This window comes from Dendrobates tinctorius, unplaced genomic scaffold (genome assembly GCF_039654945.1).
Source record: "Dendrobates tinctorius isolate UK_male_01 unplaced genomic scaffold, ASM3965494v1 ptg000022l, whole genome shotgun sequence".
Lineage (NCBI taxonomy): Eukaryota > Metazoa > Chordata > Amphibia > Anura > Dendrobatidae > Dendrobates > Dendrobates tinctorius.
In genome coordinates this window covers 107,374,166-107,395,829 of record NW_027361690.1, presented here as the reverse complement: position 1 = coordinate 107,395,829, position 21,664 = coordinate 107,374,166, and the positions used below count along the sequence as shown (strand labels likewise).

The 21,664-nt window shown below is 41.9% G+C and overlaps 1 protein-coding gene across 3 annotated transcripts in view; it reads left to right on the top strand.

The window, feature by feature from the left end:
- Positions 1-21,664, top strand: part of UNC5D (unc-5 netrin receptor D) — a 941,164-nt gene that overhangs the window by 800,903 nt on the left and 118,597 nt on the right. For all 3 annotated transcript variants that reach the window (XM_073569039.1, XM_073569040.1, XM_073569041.1), the window contains 3 exons: positions 502-586; positions 15,781-15,949; positions 18,618-18,845. In XM_073569039.1, coding sequence (XP_073425140.1) covers positions 502-586; positions 15,781-15,949; positions 18,618-18,845 — 482 coding nt within the window. The remainder of the gene's footprint in view (positions 1-501; positions 587-15,780; positions 15,950-18,617; positions 18,846-21,664) is intronic.

The following is a 21,664-nucleotide window of genomic DNA, read 5'->3' as shown; positions in this document are numbered from 1 at the left end:
AATACTGAGATTAAGGTTGGGCACAAGCCTCAAAGTGCCAGGCTTTTTAGGTCACCCCTTTCAGCATGAGCAAGTAATGCACCTGGTGCAATAGGTCATACACGCCAAAGACCAGGCCGTATTGGAAGTTGTTAAATGGTCAACCATGGGCAATCAGATTTCAAGTTTCCCCTTCATATACGCTACCACTCACAATTTTCATATGCTCTCAATCTTAGAAAGGGCTATACTGTTATTAGTAACAAATTTGGAAATTTCTGCTTTTGCAAAGCTGAAATATATTCTCTAAATTAATATTTATAGTATATTATTAAAATTAGTTTTTCTTTTTAACTTTGAGCTATGGGTCTGTAAACGAAACACACCAAAGTAAAGGGTGTTCCAGCTTTATGTATTTGTCTTGTCTTGTACTTTGTAGGGAGATGAAGTTTATTGATGTCTGTTCCAGTCAGGCATTCTCTCCCTGATTTTATCTCTAAGCTCCGTCTCGTTATTTTCCAGGGGTGAGCCTGTTGATCCCGCATGAGGCGATTGCAGAAGACAACTCATGGGAAATCTATCTGTCAGTCAATCAAGGGGAACCAAGGTAAGGAGAATGATGGGCATGTGTTAATGGAAACAAACAGAATAGTCTGAAATGAGAAAAGTGTTCTTTGTTTCAGGTCAGTGATACAGAGTGATTGGAGTGGGAGCCTCGAATGGCTCTAGTTGGATCTCATGACAAGCCCTTTAGATAGAGTATAAGTGATTTATATTTTTATATGGTTTAGATTCAGTGATAACCAAACCTACATATCCAGCAATATATTTTCCTGAGATGCAGGAAGTAACACTTTTGTCTGGCTTATTAGCACACAACTAGAGAAGAGGCTACGTATAGTCCTAAGGAATAACATGAGCATCAGGTTCTGCTTGTTTAGACCTTCATTGAAGGACATCAGCACATTATTCATGAGCTAGTAATTGGTAAGGAATAACTGTACATTTTATCAATGTATGTTTTACTAACATCTCGTAATAAAAAAAAGTTAAGAAATGTTATTATTATGAAAAGCAAAGACGAAAAAAAAATGATATTGCCATGGGTTCAGGGCAAGGGTAGGAAATTAATGTTCCGACTAGGTCACATAAGAGACCATGACTGTTGAGGGGGGCCAAACCAATATTCTGCTCAATATTAATATTAACACACTACTTACAATTAATATTAATATAACATTTTTATATTACTTAATATTGAGCAGAATTAAGTATGATGACATACCCCTATATACAGTGTGAGGCCCCAAGTAGCCTCCTATAAAAAGCCCACACACAGCCTCCTATGTATTGTATGAGACCGCACACAACCACTATATACAGTATGAGACCCCACTTAGCCCCCTGCATACAGTATGAGCATCCATATAGCCTCTCTATATACAATATGAGCACATACATAGTCTCCTATATACAGTATGAGCACTACAAAGTCTCCTATATACATATGAGCCCACACAGAGCTGCTTAAATATAGTATGAGCCCACATATAGCCTCTTAAATATGCAGTGTGTCCGTAAAGTCATGGTGCACTTTTGACCCGTCACTGGAAAGCAACAAAAGACAGTAGAAATGTGCTCCTTAGGTAGCTATCCCGTATAGCCTCTACAGACTCATCATTGACTGATGGCCTACTAGAACGGGGTTTCTCCACCAAACTGCTGGTTTCCTTCAACTGCTTAACCCACTGAATAATGTTATTCCTATGTGATGGCGCTTCGTTATAAACGCGCCTATATTCACGTAGCACTTTGGTCACGGTTTTTGAAAAACTGAAAACTGGGAGGGTTTTCCTTTTATTTGGTGCAGATTTCAGATTTCTATTGTCTTTTGTTGCTTTCCTGTGACTGGTCAAAAGTGCACTTTTACGGGCACACTGTAGTATGAGCACCAACATAGCTTCCTATATACAATATAAGCCCACACATAGCCCCCTAATTACAATATTAGCCCCCACATAGCCTCCTCTAAACATGCAAACATCCCATCGATATATGCAAAAAAATACCCAACACACACCTTGTTCCCGTTCTCCTGACGCTGTGCTCCTATCTCCAGTGCACTGACTCTCTGCACAGCAGATGCCATGAAGTGACAACATTGCGTCTGCCCGTACAGTTGCACAGGCTGATTGGTGGGATAAGGAGATGACGGCTCCGTCCTCTACAAAGGGAGAACCCGAACAAAGAGAACCTCGAACTTATGGTCTAATAGGGAAGTACAAGGACCAATTGATGTTTTTGATAAAAATACCTTTTATTAAGCAAAAATCATAAACAGTAGCACTACAACAAAAATATGGCTGTACTTGGACTATAAGGTCAATAATAATTAGGGTAATAAAAACATTTATCAAAGTGAAATCAGCGGATTGAAAAATAATAATGGGAATAGATAAATTATAATCACGTATGTATATCCTCAGATAACACCAATGAAAATGACAAAGCCAAAACAAGGCCAAATTTTTTTTCTAAAAAATATATAGAAGGTAATTAATAAATAATGGTGTGATCCCAACTGTCTGCACAGGGAGGAAAAAATATAAATGATAAGCACCAGGATGTATATATATACACTAAAAATAGGGGTACATTAAAGAGTTAATATGTGTATGTGGGAAAGGAAGAGGGCAGGATTGTTCCAGAGACTGATCCTGCAAAAGTACGTAAAAAGAAGCAATAGAGAGCACAATAAGTACACGTGAATATGCAAGCACAAAGCGAGTAGCAATATAGGGAAGTAAGGTGCAAAAGCGCAGTAGCAGCAGCTCAGGAAAAGTAATGATGGCTTATGCCTCTATAATCCGCCGGTCCAAGTACAGTGCAAACCCCGACGCGCATTTCAGAACTGAGTTCTTCGTCATGCCAAATTAGCATGAGAAAATAATTGCAGATGTGTGCTGCACCAAAGAGTAAGGCTGGTTTCACATTCGCGCTTTTTAAGCGCACGCACGGCCGGGGGTAGCTCCGCCCCCGAGCCGGCTCTCTGCCCGGTGTGCCCGCCCCTTCCTTGTAGCGCCACCTCCTAGCGCACAGCGGCGCCTGCGATCGGCGCACCCTATCTTTAGCATAGGGTGCGCAGATCGTGCTCAGGCCGTGCGCTAGTTGCGCTTTGACCTGCGCTGCGCACTTTTGACGGTGCGCCGTGCGCGCCAAAATCAAACTTTTCGGATTTTGGCGCGCACGGCGCACCGTCAAAAGTGCGCAGCGCAGGTCAAAGCGCAACTAGCGCACGGCCTGCGCACGATCTGCGCACCCTATGCTAAAGATAGGGTGCGCCGATCGCAGGCGCCGCTGTGCGCTAGGAGGCGGCGCTACAAGGAAGGGGCGGGCACGCCGGGCAGAGAGCCGGCTCGGGGGCGGAGCTACCCCCGGCCGTGCGTGCGCTTAAAAAGCGCGAATGTGAAACCAGCCTAACATTGCCGTGAGTGCAATTTGATTTTTTATCGGATTGCATTAGTCCAATTGCATCGCAAGTGGGAACGGGCCCTTAGAAAGGAAACTGCAGCACACAGCTGCTCGACCACCGCTCTATTTATTTACTATGGTACTAATGGAGAAACCTGAGTACAGCACTCTGGCAGCTCCATGGAAAATGTTTTTATTGACTCTCCATTAATTTAAGGATGGTTAAGCCATGTGCTTGACCCTAAATTGTTGATTATGTGAATGATTTTCAATATAAACCTTTGAGTGGACTGGGCTTCCTAAAATTTGTAAAAATTTGTTTCATTGAAGCAAATAGGTACATTTATGGCCAATAAACAGTCCCCAAAATGCCTTAGTGATGGAACTTGAATATGTCAGGCTTTCTTTTGGCTTTCAATTGAAATTGATATATCGTAATTAAGTGTATGTTTTGGAGCAAAGTCACTCCTACTCCATTATATGGCAGGCGTGTTGCCCTTGGGCTCAAAGTTCAGACTGTCAGTCAAAAAAGCCATTGCCTTGCTGTAGATTTTCAGATAAATCCCATTACAATGTGTAAAAGAGGTAACGTCTCCTGTTAACAGCATTCTACAATTTGCCAGCAAAACCACACGGGACCGACTGATCACAGCTTCAATATTTAACAAAGACAGAAAGTGCAGCAGCCGCCCGCCCTTTCATCTAAGGGAGGTTTACAATGCACATCCTACAGTAGGTCAAATGGGATGAATAGATGTTCTTAAGTCATTAATATAAAATTGCAAAGTCTAAACCTATTGTGATATCAAAAAAGAATGGATACATATATGACACGTGTGTCTGTCAATAGCACAGGAACAATAATCAGATGCAGGAAGGAATTAATTTGATGAATCAGTCACATCAGTTTCCATTCACATCATGATTGATTTCATTCTTGTTTAACACATGCGTTGAGCCTGGCATGCATGTTATTTGGTAGTCATAAGAGAGCAGGGTCAAGTTCAAGGGTGGATTATGAAACCATAAATGAAATTCTATGACTCACTACCCCCAAATAATGACAAAAGCTGAGTTTAGAAATAATGTTTATAACCAGGACTATAATAATAATAATAATAATAATAATAATAATAATAATAATAATGTGTCATCAATTACAATACCATATGCCTGTAGTAAAGAAGGTTTCTATTCAAAATTATAAGCGGATTTTTTACTATAAAAGCAGCAAGAATGGACCGAGACTAAAATTCAGCCTTGATGGTCAGAATGATGATATATAATATGATGGTCCTATTCAGCTCCCATGTAGTAAAATGGTCACTCACAGCCACCACTTAGTATGATAGTTGCAGAGCATGGAGTTATGGCTCTGTGTGCCAACAAAGCTGTTAACAGTATTAGTGTAGTGAAGATGCCGATATTGTTAATATTATCACAATTGATGTGACCCATGGCCAGATTGGCCCATCCGGCATTTACCAAATTTGCTTGCTGGCCAGCCCGACCTTTGAAGAGAAGTGACCCTCTTAGGGCTGGTGGAACGCACCAAATAATAAAATGATAGTAAGGTGCGTTCGCAGCCCGGGGTCCACTGTGCAGTGGTGGTAAACTTCTGCTTAGTAATGGTGGATGCTATATGGTGGTATAAACGACCACACGCAGATTAATAGTCACCCGATGTGTACAAGAGCGGACTCTGTTACGTCACAGAGCCACACTACCGCGGAACATAAATGCCGGAGTCTGTTAGAACTCACAGAGCTCAGCAAGGGAGCACACAGAATGTGGTCATAGAACTCTGCCCCAAGGACACGGGGTCAGAGTCCCTCTAGACCTTCTGAGCGCGTGGTGTTGCACCTGCGGACGCCACTATAGACCCAGACTATGGTGGAGTGTCAAGCTAGTGCACCATGGCGTGTAAAGCCACCGGTGGACATTGATGCCAGTCTCTGACTCTGCCTCTACCTACACCTAAGCCTGGGTGCTTAACAGGCTAGGTTGTAAAAAACGCATGCATACCAAGGGTAGGGGTTTCTTAATGAGTCGTTCACCAGAGACATTCATACATGCATACAACACTCACCCCACATGGTCTAATCTATTTCTATATTAGCGCATGGCTGGGTGGCCATGCTAAGCTTTTATAGTTGCAGGCTTCCGGGACCTTCCTGGTGGTCCAGTCAGAGCAGCAACAGGACCTGAGCATGTGACCTCCGACCTCCAATGAGAGGTCGTCCCATGGGCATGCTCAGTAGGAGAAAAGCAGGACTTAGTCCCAGGAGCGCCTGCTTTCTGCTGACTCATGCATGGTAGAATAGCTGAGCCTGGAGGAGCAACCAGACATGTAGCATTAGCCTGGGCAAGATGCTGGGACTGACATCTCTGCTGAGCAGGAACCTCTGCGGCTGCAGAAGAATGGGAGACCACAGAGGACATGGCTCGAGACTCCCCCTGTGCAGTGGGAGAAACTCGACGCCTAATATTACCCCCCTCCTAGGGCACCCCCCACCTTGACCCTCACTTTGTTCAAAAGCTGCAATAAGCTGAGGAGCATGAATGTGCTCCACAGGTTCCCAGGTCCTGTCCTCTGGACCATGGCCCTTCCAGTCCACCAAGTAGTACTTTTTACCTTGTAGCATCTTGCACCCAACAATGGCGTTCACCTCAAAATCATCCATAGACGAATTCGATGTTCCGGCAGATGACTCAGAAAACAGGGACATGTGAACAGGTTTTAGGAGGGACACATGAAATGTATCAGTGATACTGAGGCGTGGAAGAAGAGAAAGGCGATATACCACAGGGTTCACCTGCTCCAGGACCTTGAAGGGACCTATAAAGCGAGGTGCAAACTTAGATGACTCGACCCATAGCTTGATATTATGGGCGGAGAGCCACACTAGGTCGCCAGGAGCAAAGGTCGCAGTGGGGCGCCGTGAGCATCAGCGGAAACCCTCATTCTCTCCTTAGAGAAAATAGAGAACCAGGAGAAGAACAGGGACCATCTAGCCTGGCGGGAATTTAGCCGCTGGGCAGTTTGTAAATAAACTAAATTTTTGTGGTCAGTGTAAACTTGGAAGGGATAGCGAGCCCCCTCGCTGCTGGACTGCTCCAGCACTGACGGACGAGGCATCCACCTCTAAAATAAATGGCTTATCCACATTGGGGCGATGTAAAATGGGAGATCCACCGGTGGACACTGATGCCAGTCTCTTACTCTGCCTCTACCTACACCTAAGCCTGCGCACTTGACAGGCTAGGCTGCACAACACATGCGTACCAAGGGTAGGGGTTTCTTAGGAGAAAAGCAGGACTTAGTCCCTGGAGCATCTGCTCTCCACTGACTCATGCATGGTAGAATAGCTGAGGCTGGAGGAGCATCCAGACGCCTAGCATTAGCTTGGACAAGATGCTGGGACTGATGTCTCTGCTGAGCAGGAATCTCTGTGGCTGCAGAAGAATGGGAGACCAGAGAGGATATGGCTTGAGACTCCCCCAGTGCAGTGGGAGAAACTCGACGCCTAACAGACCCTTTGCTAGATGAAGCTGTCACGGTTAAATAGTTTGAAAAAGTCCTGGATAACTTTCTTGACAATGAAAATTAAAGATGAGCAGAAAAGTTTGAACTACCATTGTCTGGCGTCCAGACCAGTCCTCTATGGCTGATGTACCAGGGCAGTGGTCATTTCTGGGCTGGCAAATCTCTACCTATGTTTCTGGATGCCTTTGCCGCTTACTAAGTCCCCAACATGTCAAGATGTAGCAGTGTGATATACATCAAGTTGTTGTGTCAGGCCTACTAACTAAGTCTACTGAGACATCATTAGGTTGTGATGGACTAGTAAACAGCAAAAGCAGAAAATTGTCACTTCTGTAGTGAACACTGCCCTCGGCCGTCTGTGATGGGGGACCGACCTCGAAGCAGAACCAGGGTAATTTCAATATTTGTATTCACCTCTAGTAATAGTAACACAAATTATGATTGCAAGAGATTGAAATGGGTTATTGACCAAGGGTTTTGGAGTCCGAAGAGATTTTTCCCCAAGAGGAGAAAAGCTTACTGTTTTTTTGCATTTCTCTGGTAGGTTGAATTAGATGGACTTGTCATTTTTCAACAATACCAAAAAAAGCTATTTTGTTCCCTATGTTTAATGGTGTTTAGATGCAGCAAAGGTCTAGGGTTAACAATATGGCTCAGAACTAAAATAGTTGTTATTCCCCCAGAAAAAGTTTTATTTATTGTGCAGATCATGCCTCCATGATACAATTATTATCTACCTGCAGGGAAACTTACTAGTTTATATGAGCATATTTACTGCTGCCAGAGTGAGAGGGGACATAGGAAACCTACATGAGGCTATATCTTCATCAGCAAGAGAGGATGGGAGATTGCTGACGAAAGTCACAAAGTGCATGCAATGGATATTGGGGGATTATAACAAAAAAACCAAAACCCGGAGACATAGGTCATGCGATGCTGACCCTCAATGCTATGGTGCTGAGGGATATGTAGAAACAACAAAAATGTTTAAGGGCCTGATTCATCAAATATTTTCCTCCAGAATTCAGGGGTAAAAAGCTTTTTTTTTTAGGGTTTTCATTGGCTGTAAGCCATATTCATCAACATTAGCAGAAATAAACACATGAAATAGCAACAATCAAGAAAAAACGCGGATGGCACCACTGTTACCGTAAATTTCCAGAAGATGTGCGGTATGCAGGAAGCAGACAGCTGGTGAACTCGGGTGCTGGACCTGAAAATAGACGATCCTCAGAATCCACATGAAGAAATAGTCGCACTCATCGAGTTGAAAGATATTCACGGGTTTATTGACACGTACATCACATGTCGGGCCGGGGGAGTGACATAAGGAGTGCAAAAAGGCTGACAGCAGCCGTTTTGCGCTACTCGAGCGCTTCAACGGACCCGTTGAAGCGCTCAAGTAGCGCGAAACAGCCGTTGTCAGCCTTTTTGCACTCCTTATGTCACTCCCCCGGCCCGACATGTAATGCATGTGTCAATAAACCCGTGAATATCTTTCAACTCGATGAGTGCAACCATTTCTTCATTTGGATTCTGAAACACATGAAATAGATCACTCTGTTTGTAGTGACTCTATATGACTTTTTGTATTGAAGAACTGAAATAAATTAACATCTTGATGATATTCTAATTTTGTGAGAAGCACCTGAATATACATAAAGTGAGCGTAGTGCTAGTACATACTGATCACTGAGCTGTCGTGTCTAACATAAATAGCTTAGTTACCATAGGTACATAGTAGGCATGGTGTATGATATATTAACTTTATGATGCCCGACACACGTTTCACCGTGGCTTCTTCCAGGGGCGATATCTAAAACAAAGGAGCAAAAATGCATTTGAAAATTTTCTTTGTCAAAATATTTTATAATGACTTATATTGTAAGATCAGTAGAAGCTCAACAGCAAAGAGCTACAATGCACTCTAAATGGCAAGAGAAATATAGATTGAGTAAATGGGCAGATTATAAGGATGCTACGGCATAGTGCATTTCTACAGCAAGCATATCTGCCTGAAAATAATACACGACAGAGCACACGTTGACTTCATCGGACCCATTATAGTCAATGTTCTTATTGACGTAAACGCCCAAAGCCCAAATAATGTTTGCGGGGGTTTCGGACGTAAGCCCCAGTGGGACCACGTTCAGTGAAGAACACAGTGTGAAACCACCCTAAGACCCCAAGGACAGGAAAAGATGTAGTGCTTGTACATTGGGTTAATAATTTAAGATAGCTTTACATGTGAGATTTTGTCCTGAGTTTTCGGCATACAGCTACCTCTTCGGTCACCCTCATACATGATTTCATTGGGCAAAGGTGAGAAAGCTGATGACAGAAACACCTGCATCTTCCCTGAAAGCGTGCCTGATCCTTCTCATCCACAAGTTGGGGGGTTCCTATGCACATCAGTTTCATCTGCTTCTCCCTCCAAATTGTCACTTTTAGTGTTTATGGGTAGAGATGAGCGAATTTGTTCGATTTCGGTTCCAAATGCGATCGGCATCGAATATTGTTTTTGCAATATTCGTCGAACACAGCCGAACGCCATTAGAGTCAATGGAAGTAGAAATTACCGAATAAATTTGGAACCGATCATTAAACATATATTTGGCACGAACAGTGTTCGAATATGGCCCGAATGTCAAAATCAGATTCAGGGAAAAAAAAAAACAACAAATTTGCTCATCTCTATTTATGGGGACCATTATAATAATAAATCCCAGTGAATAGAAAACTAAATGGGAGCAAAAATTGGCAACGATGGTTTACTATTACATTTTCTCAAATTTAAGCGGTGGGGAGATTGGCTTGCAATATTCAAACCACTTTATACCATTACTTCAGGTACGATAGAGATCTTACCTGTAATTTTCCAGTTAATTTAGTTTCTGAATATGTTTTTTTAATGCTCAGAAGGGTAAAATATGGCATACAAGACAAGAGAAATAGCGTACAACATTACCTTTCAATAAGACCTTTCATGAAGGATCCCTTATGTTGGCTATTTTCATCATCCATGGATTCTTTACATCTGAAAATTTCACATTAGCAGCACTAACGCTTTGGTTAGCCTTGGATGAGATGAGCACGCTGACATCTTTTACTCAGACAATCAACAACAGCAAAAACATGTCTACAGAGATGAAAAACCTTGACTCCAACACCTTATCAGCGCTGCAAATTCAGTCCCTTTGCCTCTTCATTAAATTGCAGTAAGGCAGGACTTCAAACCTGTTCCATCTGAACAAGTTCTGACAAGACTATGGTAAGGACACAATAGTTTTCCTTATTTTATGTCTAAAATAAAACTGCTCCTCTTATTTTTATTTTTCTCAATGTCTGATGTATAGCTTAACTGAATTACTCTTCTCGCTGATGTTAACCTGGAGTGAAAAGAGATTATTTCTAATATCAGGCATCGGACATTGGTATCTGTAGCAAAACAGACAGGAAACACATGGAGTTGGGTTGAAATATCAACAGGCATTAGAGTAGAATGGTAAATGGTAATGGACATGGATTTTCAGTCACACACTCAATAAAAATCAATAAAAAATGTAAAGTTCCTATTTAAATCTAAAAATTAGAAATGTAAGGACGAAAATGGATAGTCCATTAAGAAAACAACATACCTTCATGTTGGTTAACGCCTTTACTGTTCTAATACTGTAATTACAAAAAAATGTAATATCCATCCAACATATTCTACCCAAGATATTTTTTTTTTGCCTTCTAACTATTAAAAGCTCAAAGCCTTATTCAACTATATACACTATGGGCTCAATTCATTAAGGGAACCTGTCAGTAGAATTTCCCTCCCCCCCAAAAAAAAAACCCCCTATTTATATGCACATGTAGCTCTTTGAAAGATGGAATCCAGCAATACCACTTCTTGGTCGGTCAGTTCCTCCATTAATGAGAAATCAGCGTTTGTATTGATATGTAAATAAGGTTGAAGGACAATGGTAGATCTGAGGTCTCTGTCAAACCAGCTCTATTATTTGCCTAGCACCACCTCCGCCTTCTTGATTATATAGACATAAAAGCTGTTAGTCAAGCAAGAGGACAGTGCTGGCTACGGAAAAGAGCTGGAGTGACTTCAGGTCTACCATAGTCCTTCAGCCTTATTTGCACATTAATTCAGATGCTGATAATTCGGTAATAAACAAAACGGACTGTCCGTATAATGATATTATGCATATAAATAATTTGGGGAGTGAAAGATTTTTGACAAATTCCCTTTAAGACTGATGCCGTACACGCCAATCTTACGGAGTGGGTGTGATGGAGAAAGAGCAGCCTGACTCATTAAGAGGCAAACACCACTTAATGAATCAATCTTATGCTAATAGAGGAGAGTGTCTCCGTGCACCCCGCCAGGAATCTTACTTCAGTGAAAAACGCCATGTCTGGTAATAAAGTAGATGGGTAGGTGCTGCGCTGACTCCATTTTACACAACTTGACGGATCTGTCATGAAAATATCAAATGCCGGAAAGCTTTTGCGCAATTGTGTATTGAACAAAATTTGTGACTTTTCAAAGTGTTTTTAGAACTGGTTTAAACACTTTGATTTATTGACTACAATATTTATGAAATATCTCTAATGAATTAATATTATATTTTAAACTTGCAAGGAAAGCCTTGTGGACTCTGAAATTAGAAGTGAACATGTCTTAATATCTGGCCACCAAGGAATATCAGACCGACTGAGTAAATGTGATTTGTACAGTATAGGAAGGATCAGGGAATGCAGTTAATCCAGTATTGTTTGTAATCAATATGAGCCTATGACCTATGAACATTATACTTCCTCTCCTTTTATCTGCGCACCTATTTCTTTCCATTCATCAATCTTCCTATCTGTTACACTCTCAATTTTCTAATCTATCTGCTACTTTCTTCCAGCTGGGAATCATAGATCCTGTCTTGCGTTCTCTTCCTTCCCCTTTCTCTCTCCTCTATACTTCTGCTGACCTTCTTTCTCTTCTTGTTGGCTCCATTAATGGTCTCTTGGGACTCTCTTCATACTTTCATGTATCTTGAATGGGACCTAATGGGTTTTTAGCACCTGTCTTTGAATTAAAAGCTTTTACCAGCTGGAAAGGTGAAGAAGAAAACCATTATTAAATGGGAACATACACAAGGGACTAAACAATCCCCAAACACCACTTTTGTGTTTTCGCATTTATTCGCTCAACACTTTTAAGATGGTATACCCTAGAGCAATACCCTCCGCATCAGTCTAAAAGCATGTACAGTACGTTACACAATCCTATTCTACGTCCTTGCACAGCTATGATCTATAGATTACCCTACAGGAATAAACTATGAACTGAATTTGAGTTCTAAGGTTAAGAAAATAAAACAAAAATATATAATCTGAACCATTCCTCAAGGTGAGAAGTATTTTTTGGTCAAGGAACCTTCTTTGGTCTCAGAGGAAAGATTTTTTTTCTCTGGCTTCTATGAATAGCTTTATAGGAACATACAATAGCCAAGTACTCGTATAAGATTACAGCAAAATCCTACAGTCTGGTCTTCACTGTTGACTATTTGAAGTAAATGGCGATCCTTGGTTATCACATTCTCTAGGTTATTAGTGGCTCAAAGTTATAAATTGAAGTTTTCTTAAAAGGCCTGATCTGTAAGAAGGATCTTATAGAGCTGGAGGGGCTGATCAGAATGATATACATGTCTGTGCGAAAATTTTCAGTAATTCCTGGTGTTTGTACCAATATGAGTACAGTGGGTGGTCCTATGCAGCGATTGCTAGTTTCCCCAGTATGACTGTGCAGAGGGTTTTCAATCACTGAGTAGTACCGCCCAATAGACTCAAAAGGGAAGCATGGGGGTTCAGTGGTTAGCACTTGCTGCTTCACAGTGCTGGGGTCCTGGGTTCAAATCCTATGAAGGGCAACATTTGCAATGAGTTTGTATATTCTCCCTGTGTTTGTGTTGGGGTCCCCGGTTTTTTCCCACACTCCAAAGACATAAAGACAGGGAATTTATATTGTAAGCCCCAATGGAAACAGCGATGTTGATGCCTATAAAGTGCTAGATAATTGAGTAAAATAAATAAATCTGTATACAAACAGGGATTTCAATGAATTAAATGCAAGTTTTACTTATTTTTTTTCTCAACAACTCTGTATATCATTCTCAATGGTGTGACTCGTAATGCAAAATCTCCAATGGGTTTCTCAATTATTACAAATTGTCAATATCTATGGTCTTTTCATATTAGCCAAAGGGGCCTTTTGGGCCCCCTAGGCTTCAGGACCCGGTACGATTGCAGCCTCTACACCTTTTATAGTTATGCCCCCGATCATTCTTCCCCTTTATTAGACCATGATGTCCACTTATCAGACTGCACATACAACGTGACAGGTTTCCTTTAATTTGACCTTGGGTAAATTGGTAGTGCCTAGACAAAGCAAAGTTTGCAAGAGTTAATAAGTCTAAAAACCAGAAACAGTAGCATCTGCTTTCAAAATGGCATGCTATATGATAAATCTGCAAGATTTACTGGCTGCCACGAGCGAAAGCCCAGTTATCCAGCTGTCAGAGGATCTAATCCTGTGATTACATTGTCCAGCCAATACTACTGTATAAAAGCAATCAAGCGTGGACACTAGAAAACCCAGTGTTTAGTCATCAGTGTTTTAACTTGACTGCAAAGAACAAACACAGTATAAATGGGAAATAGCTGTGGCTTACAAATAGCAGAACGAAACTCTGTTCGGACAAAAGAGCAAACTTTTCCCTGTGAATACCCTAAAAATGTACAATATTTCACCATGAATTTAATGCTTGGCATGAACACGTCCTCTCTGAGGTTAATATAATATAATTTGTCTCAAGATGTGAACACGGCTTCAATTCAATTGTTCTTTTTCTCATTGATTTTTGTTAGGCGTCGGGTTCTGGGCACTGCACAGCGAGAATCCCTAGCCTTGGCATCTTCAGTCTCCCATTCCTCTCCGGCCGCAGTGGAGCCTGCTCAGCAGACTTCACGATCCCAGCGTTCAGCCCACACCAGCATTATGGGTTCAGTTGCAACTGCCACTTTTGGTTCAGTTATGGCAATGCAGCCTGGCAAGCAGCAAAAGACTCCAGAAGCTAAGTCTTTCCTTCGGCCCACTGAGCATGCTCATGAGATGATCTCCCATTGGGGATTGGGAGTCGCATGCTCAGGTCCTTCTCCTGTTCCAATTGGTCCATCTGGAGCATCAGGAAGGTCCCGGAAGTGCACGGCTATAAAAGGTCCGCATGGCCACTCGGCCATGCACTAGTATAGACTCTAGTTGCTATATGTGTGGATGATGATGGATGCATGTACCTGGTGAATGACTCATTAAAATTCCCCTCCCTTTGAAATTACGTATGTGGTTAGGGAATTAGTTGCAGAGTCAGTATCAGCCAGTGGCTAACCATAGGCCACGAGTGCTTGTTACTTCCCAGCACTAGCGTCCGATGATGTCGCCTGCCATAGGGCACCATCGTACCCCGGCAGGCACTGTCTCTTCGTGGCAGTCAGTTTGTTAGCGGCGTTCACAGCTGCGACGCCACGCGCTCGGTCTAGAGGGACGCTGGTCCAATGTCCTGGGGCCAGAGTCCTGTGACCATATGCCGAGCGGTCTTCTCCCCGAGCGCTGTGAGTGTGAACAGACTCAGCATTTGTGTATTAGCGTTAGTGCGGCTCTGTGAGGTAACAGAGTTCACTCAGCACACACCGGGTGACGTTTAACCCGTGTGTGTTATACCGCCATATTGAGCGTCTGCCATTACTTTGCAGCAGCATACCAACTCTGCACGGTGGACCCTGGGTGGCGAACGCGTCTACTATTATTTTATAATTTGGTGCGTTCTGCCAGCCTTAAAAGATTTTGCTATATGACAAGTAATGATTGCGGCATTGTAGAGGCTTCCTTCCAACTGACCCCTTTTGTATCAACCCCTCCTCCTTTTACAACCCTGCTCCACTCCCACAGATCACCCCTTCCCCCAAATGAACACTTGTAACACTTTTTCTTTGGATAAATTGGCCAAATCGACCTTTTCTTCACAAACATTACAAGAAATACCTTTTGGTAAGGAGGTTCTTGGAGCTCCAAAACCTGGAGAAATCCAGTAAATATTAATTAACCATCCAGCATTACCTCCAGCCATGACTAGAGGCTCGGGGGCACCTTTGTTGCCAGAAAACCTTTTTCATAACACGAACTCCCAGGGACCCCACCCTGTAGAGTACCAAAATCCAATAGGGAATTAACCAAAATAAAAACATAAATGGGAGGTTACCATCCACCTGATGTACAACCCCCCACAATTTGCCATCAACTCTAAGAAACCCCTCACCACCACTTGCGAAAATGTCCCAATGACATTATCATGCAACATTTTGATTTTTTACCTTACTTGAACCCCTAAGTTAAAGAGTGGGAGGGTGGGACCTTTGCTCTTTGTTCCTCGTGCTGATTGCTAGCCCCCACACCTTCTCATACAGATAAACCCTGCTCAAATGTAAACATCCTCCCTTACTGTCCAACCCCTCTAAACTTTTGACCCCACAAAGACCATGCTTCTATCCATATTTCTTCTTTAACCCCTGCTTGTCCTACAAACCAACTCATGGGTCACCCCGCCCATAGCTTTGTGAGGGCTACGTTTTTCCTTTCAGAAGATTTGACTATGTTGGAAAGGATAGGGTAGTTTATGTTGTTGGTTTGAAAACCACATAAGTTTTTTTTCATGTCTCTCTTTTTCTGTTAATAGCTTGCAACTGGAAGGTTCAGAGGTTCTTCTGGGACCAGAAGTGACCTGCGGACCTCTTGATATGACCTTTTCTACTCCCGTGGCCTTAACCATCCCTCACTGCGCTGAAGTAAGCTGCGAACATTGGAATGTCAGGCTCAAAAGAAGATCCCAACAGGGCAAATGGGAGGCAAGTAGTTTTTTAACAATGCAATGGGACAGATTTATCAAAACTGTGCAAAATAAAAAAAGTCTTTGTTGTCCAAAGAAACAAATCGCCATCCAGCTGTCATTTTATTAGACCTGTTTTAAAAAAATAAAAAAGCTGATTAGTGATTGTTTCCTATGGGCAAGAAAGAGCTTTTTCCTGTACGTGTGATTTTGATAAATTTAAGGCTACTTTCCTATGAAGAGCTTCTGGTGCTTTTTTATGTTGTTACAAGTTTTTTTAGCATGTGTTTTTAGCACCTTTTTGACGCTGAAGTTTGTCTCTTGTTGGTGTGTCCTCCATACAGTATTACGGCTACTACATAGTGCTCCACACAAAATAATGAGCCCCATATAATGAACTATACAGTATTATGAGCCTCATATAATGCCCCATACAGGATAATGAGACCCATATAATGCTCCATACTGTATATGATGGGCCACATATATTGCTCCAAACAGAATGGACCCATATAATGCTCCATATACAATTATCCCCATAAACTGCTCCATATGTAATTGGCCCCATAAGCTGCTCCATATGTAACTGGCACCACAAGATGCTCCATATGTAATTGGCCCCATAAGATGCTCCATATGTAATTAGCACCATAAGATGCTCCAAATATAATTGGCCTTATATGCTGCTCCATATATAATTGGCCCCATAAAATGCTCCATATGTAATTGGCCCCATAAAATGATCCATATGTATTTGACCCTATAAGATGCTCCATATGAAATTGGATCCATAAAATGCTCCATAAGTAATTGGCCCCATAAGATGCTCCAAACATTAAAACAAAATAATAAAAATCAAATACCCACCTATCCTCGCTGGCCGCAGCTCTACTCGGGACTCCTCAGTGTCGCCGTCTTCTGGCTCTCTGCGCTTTGACTGTTCAGGCAGAGGGTGCACACTAATCAAGTCATCGTGCCCTATGACCTGAATGTCACAGTCAGAGGATGCAGAAGATGCTGCAGCGTTGGAGTGGGGAGAGGTAAGTATCACAAGTACCAGGGCCCGGAGCAAGCAAGGGGGCCACTTGCGGGCACTGGCACAGGTACCAGGCCCTCATAGCTTGCTGGTATCCCCGATGGGCCCCCCACCTGCTCAGGGCCGAGGCACTTGCCCAGGTGAGCCGGATGCTGACGCTGGTCCTGAGTGTGCCATACATGCTGGTCCCAAATCTTAAATCTATCTATAAATCCTGTGCTGCACATTAAGCACCGCACTGGGTTTCTGCCTAAATACCCCCTCAAAAACAGGATTTCAACCGAATCCGTGATGCAGCCACTCACTGTAATAATGAAGATGGAGTAACTTTGTATTCAACCTGACCCCATTACAGTGGCGTCCCTATTTTGTATTTTCGTAGTCTAACACGCTTTTATGTTCACGTAAAAAAGATGTTACAGAATGGAGTCAAGAATGAGCACAAAGTGACCCGTCTGCCTCAATATATAGAATATCTTCATCCGGGTCTCTTGGCAATTCCATCTGATTCCCATTTTTCATGGATTTAGACAGAAACCCCGACACAGTGCTCAGCGGAGAGTATAAATTTTAACCCAGTCTAAGGATTATATCAATGTCTAATTAGACATTTGAAGAGTAAAAGGAGATGACAATTCTAAGAAAAAAATAAAAAATGGACATATATCTATATCTAATGTATTTTGTATGGATGTGTGAGCTGTTTATGTTGGCAGATTATTAACAGTATGTGTTGTTCAACATATGAAATTTTGAGTTGTAGCTGTTTCATGAAAACTGATGCATCCGCTGAGGTAGTATTTTTCTGCATCAGTAGTCTGTGATCACAACATCATTCTTTCCAGTTGGTTGCTATGTTATAAATATTTTTGTGTAGCATAAAATTTCACTGTCTACGGATAGAGAGGAATATATCACAATGAATACAGAAGTATGCAATATTTATAGGGAACACACTATGCAACCAGCTTCTTATTGCTACCAATTACTAATAGTACAGAATCCATTGAATACTATACATACATAAGGGTTTTTCTAGGCTCAGAATACTGATAAAAATCACATTTTTATTTTCCCAAAATAAAAATCATACAAACAAATAAGACAGGTAGCATACAACCTCCAATGCGTTTCAAGCACCCCAGGTCTATTCTCATGAAAGACCATCAATCGTCGCTCATTACGGGTTCAACTATCGGCACCCAACACTGACGAGCCATTTAAAGAGGCCAAGATCTGCACCCTTTACTCCTCTGTTTCCCTGAACCTGGTACAATGACCGTGTTCCATTGAAGTGAAAGTGACGACGCAGGTAGACAGGGCAGATGAGGCTGCACCACCGCCTCTTTAAATTGCTTATTGACATGAATACAAAGACCAGGATCACCTCTAAACACATAACGGGGTCAATAGACTTTCCCAATGTTCTGAACCTTCAAAGCCACCTTGAAGAAATGACTTTTATTGTTACGTAAGGTTGATCCATTTTTTCGAATGATAGAGCATATTGTATGTGTTGATTTCTTAAGATTTTTTTATCTTGCCCATGAGTAAACACGTTAATAATATAATGACGACTTCTATATATGTAATGTTTGCACGGTCATTGATTAGACAAGTGGTTGCAACCAGCTCTTTCTTTCCTCTTTAGGAAGTAATGTCAACCGATGATGAAACCACTTCCATTTACTGCCTTTTGGATCCCTTTGCTTGCCATATATTAATGGACAGCTTTGGCACTTATGCGTTGGTGGGTGAACCACTCACAGACTGTGCAGTGAAGGATCTCAAAGTCGCCGTATTTGGCTGTATGTCCTGTAATTCCTTGGATTACAACCTGAGGGTTTACTGTATTGACAACACCCCATGTGCATTCCAGGTAAGAGCTCAGGCGATTATTACAACTCTTACATTTAGGGTGTGTGGTCAAATGTTTGTCCTTTTGTTTCTAAACTAAAGAATGACATAGCCATTAGTGAAATATGTTTTATATTTGGAAGGTCTAGTTCTACCACAGATTCTAGTTCGGTCACATCTCCAAGAATGGTGCGTTTTGAAATCTCTAATGTAAAATGTAAAATTTCTATCCTTTCCTCCAAAATTTGCTGTGGGAGAATGAATCTTTATGTACATTTAAAGTGAATCTATCAGCAGGATTTCACCCCCACCCTTCAAAATATTTATATGCACATATAGCTCTTCCAAAGACAAGTCCAGCAATACTTTTAGATGATCAGTCAATTCCTCTCTTACTGAGAAATCAGGGTATAAATTGAGATGCAAATGAGGCTAAAAAGCCTTTTTTTTTTTTAGATCTGAAGCCTCTGTCACTCCAGCTCTATTCTCCACTCTGCGTCGTCTCTTCCTGCTTGACTGACAATCTGTAAGTTGTGTGACTTTAAGCACAGGAGAGTGTGGCTACTAGGAAAAAATTAACTTAACTCCTTCCGGAGCCGCCACCTTTCATTCTTGTGGGAGTGCATTGAGTTTCTATCATTGCTGACAACTCCACTCCTTCTACAGAGGTAAACATGCACCAGCACTTTGATTGACAACTTATTCTGCACAGATGCGCTACAGAGCCAGTTGTAAATCAAAGTTTTGAGACATACTATGGTCTCTGCTCACAGTATAGTGAGTGGTGCTGTGAGCATTGACTGTAGCCTATCCGGGTACTCCCGCATCATAGAAAGTCAGCGGCTCCTGGGAGGAATTCAGTTCATTTCTCCAGCCCCGTATCCGCATTTTCATTAAAGTGGCCAGGCAGCATTAACCAAATATCTGCAGGTAAACGGCATTATCTGAAGTAGCAAGTCGCCTTTAACACAAAGTAAAACACATTTATTTTTCCAAGATAGGATTCAGCAGTCTTATACAGCATGAAAACTCACAGGATCACATGGATTCTAACAAATTTTGATACTGTGCAATTCAAATGCAATTGCGCTCAGCTTAGATCAACGAGTCTGTGATTAAAATTTGCAAATGAGACTTTCTGTGCGACACAGTTTTCTTTCCACCATTCCCTCAATGTTGTCGTTAATAAACGAGGCGACTTCGAAAATTTGTTTCTCACACGTGACGTCCCTCTGCGTAGAGAGGATGGTTGCCCTCTAGATAGAAATAATATCTGATAAACTTTCCCGCACAGGGCTGCTCTCAATGTTTTTACTTTCATGATCTCTCTTCAATTTTTACTTGGGAAATAGACATTGGGCATTAAAATTAAGAAGTAGGAAAGATCTCTGGAGCAGGAAGATGTCCTCCTCGTCCTACCTCTGTAAATGAGCAGCGGTATAATGATCAGATGGTACGGAGAGCACAGACTGTGAAAGAAGAGAAGAAACACGTTTTTTTTTTTACAGCCTGCAAATTGCGTTCATTTTAATCGGAGACAAAAGGACAAAGTTTCAGTCTCGTAAGGTTGATCGAATGAAGGACAATTCAAAGCCACTTCTCTGCCTTTGTTCTTATACTAAAATGAGAGCGTCAAACATGGCAATTGCTCACTTTCCGAAAATGATCTATGTTTCAGATCCTCTGAGTCCCTTCCTGCGGGCAGCCAGTGCTCCACTGCACATCCAGGCCCCATCTTCTCTATATACTGTGCCTGCAGAGTATACACTGACTACATGGGAACACACAGAATGTATTACAGCTGTCTTCACTCCTAGAATAGCTTCAGTTCTAAGAAATCATATTTGCAAGCTATTGAAGCAACCGTATTACGATTACCTTGCACACACTAAGATTAATTAGACTAACAAATTGTTTCCTCTTTAGATAAACAAGTGTTATTTCCCTTTTAACATATTTTTATCATTAAAAACAGATTATTTCAATTAAAATGGAATAATTTTACAAGTTATGCTGAAAATTGAAAATATCCTGTTGTTGTTTTTTTATTTATACACCTATGCAGATCCATGTATCTCCATGCTTACAGACTACAAACAAATCCTATGTAGTCCGATCCTGTACTTATGTTGCCTTATAATTTCATTAAAAGTCACTGGTCCACTAGTAAAAGTCTGCAAGTCATTTTATGTTATTGAAAAAAATCTAAATCCTGACAGCGTTCGGTGCACGCGCCGTTAAGATTCACCAATAGAGACGGCGAGAGTAGATGGTCACATGACCACAGGTATTCAAATTGAACACTTACGATCTCATGCCGACTAGACCTTGATCGGCCTCTATCAATTCACTTGTATTGAGAGAAGCCAGTCAAGTCTAGTCGGAATGTGGCAAGAAGTATGCAAATTGCATACTTGCAGTCATGTGACAGCTTGCTCTTGCTGGCACCGGAGAATCTTGACAGCGTGTGCACCACACCCTCTCAAAATTCAGTAGTCACAAGGAATGACTGCAGATTTTATCAGGATATCAAAAAAGAACAAATTTAATAAGTGCTTCAAAACTAGAAAAAAAATCTCTTTTTTTAACCCCTTTCTAACATGAGACGTACTATTCCGTCCATATGTCATGGGCCCCTATGACCATGGACGGGATAGTACGTCTCAGCAATTGGTCGGGGCACACGGGGAGTGCGCAGCCGATCGCGGACGGGTGTCAGTTGATTCTCACAGCTGACACCCGGCACTTAGTGCCAGGAGCGGTCCCAGACCGCTCCCGGCACTTTAAACCCTGGAATACTGAGATCGAACACGATTGCAGCATTCCAGGAGCAGGCAGAAG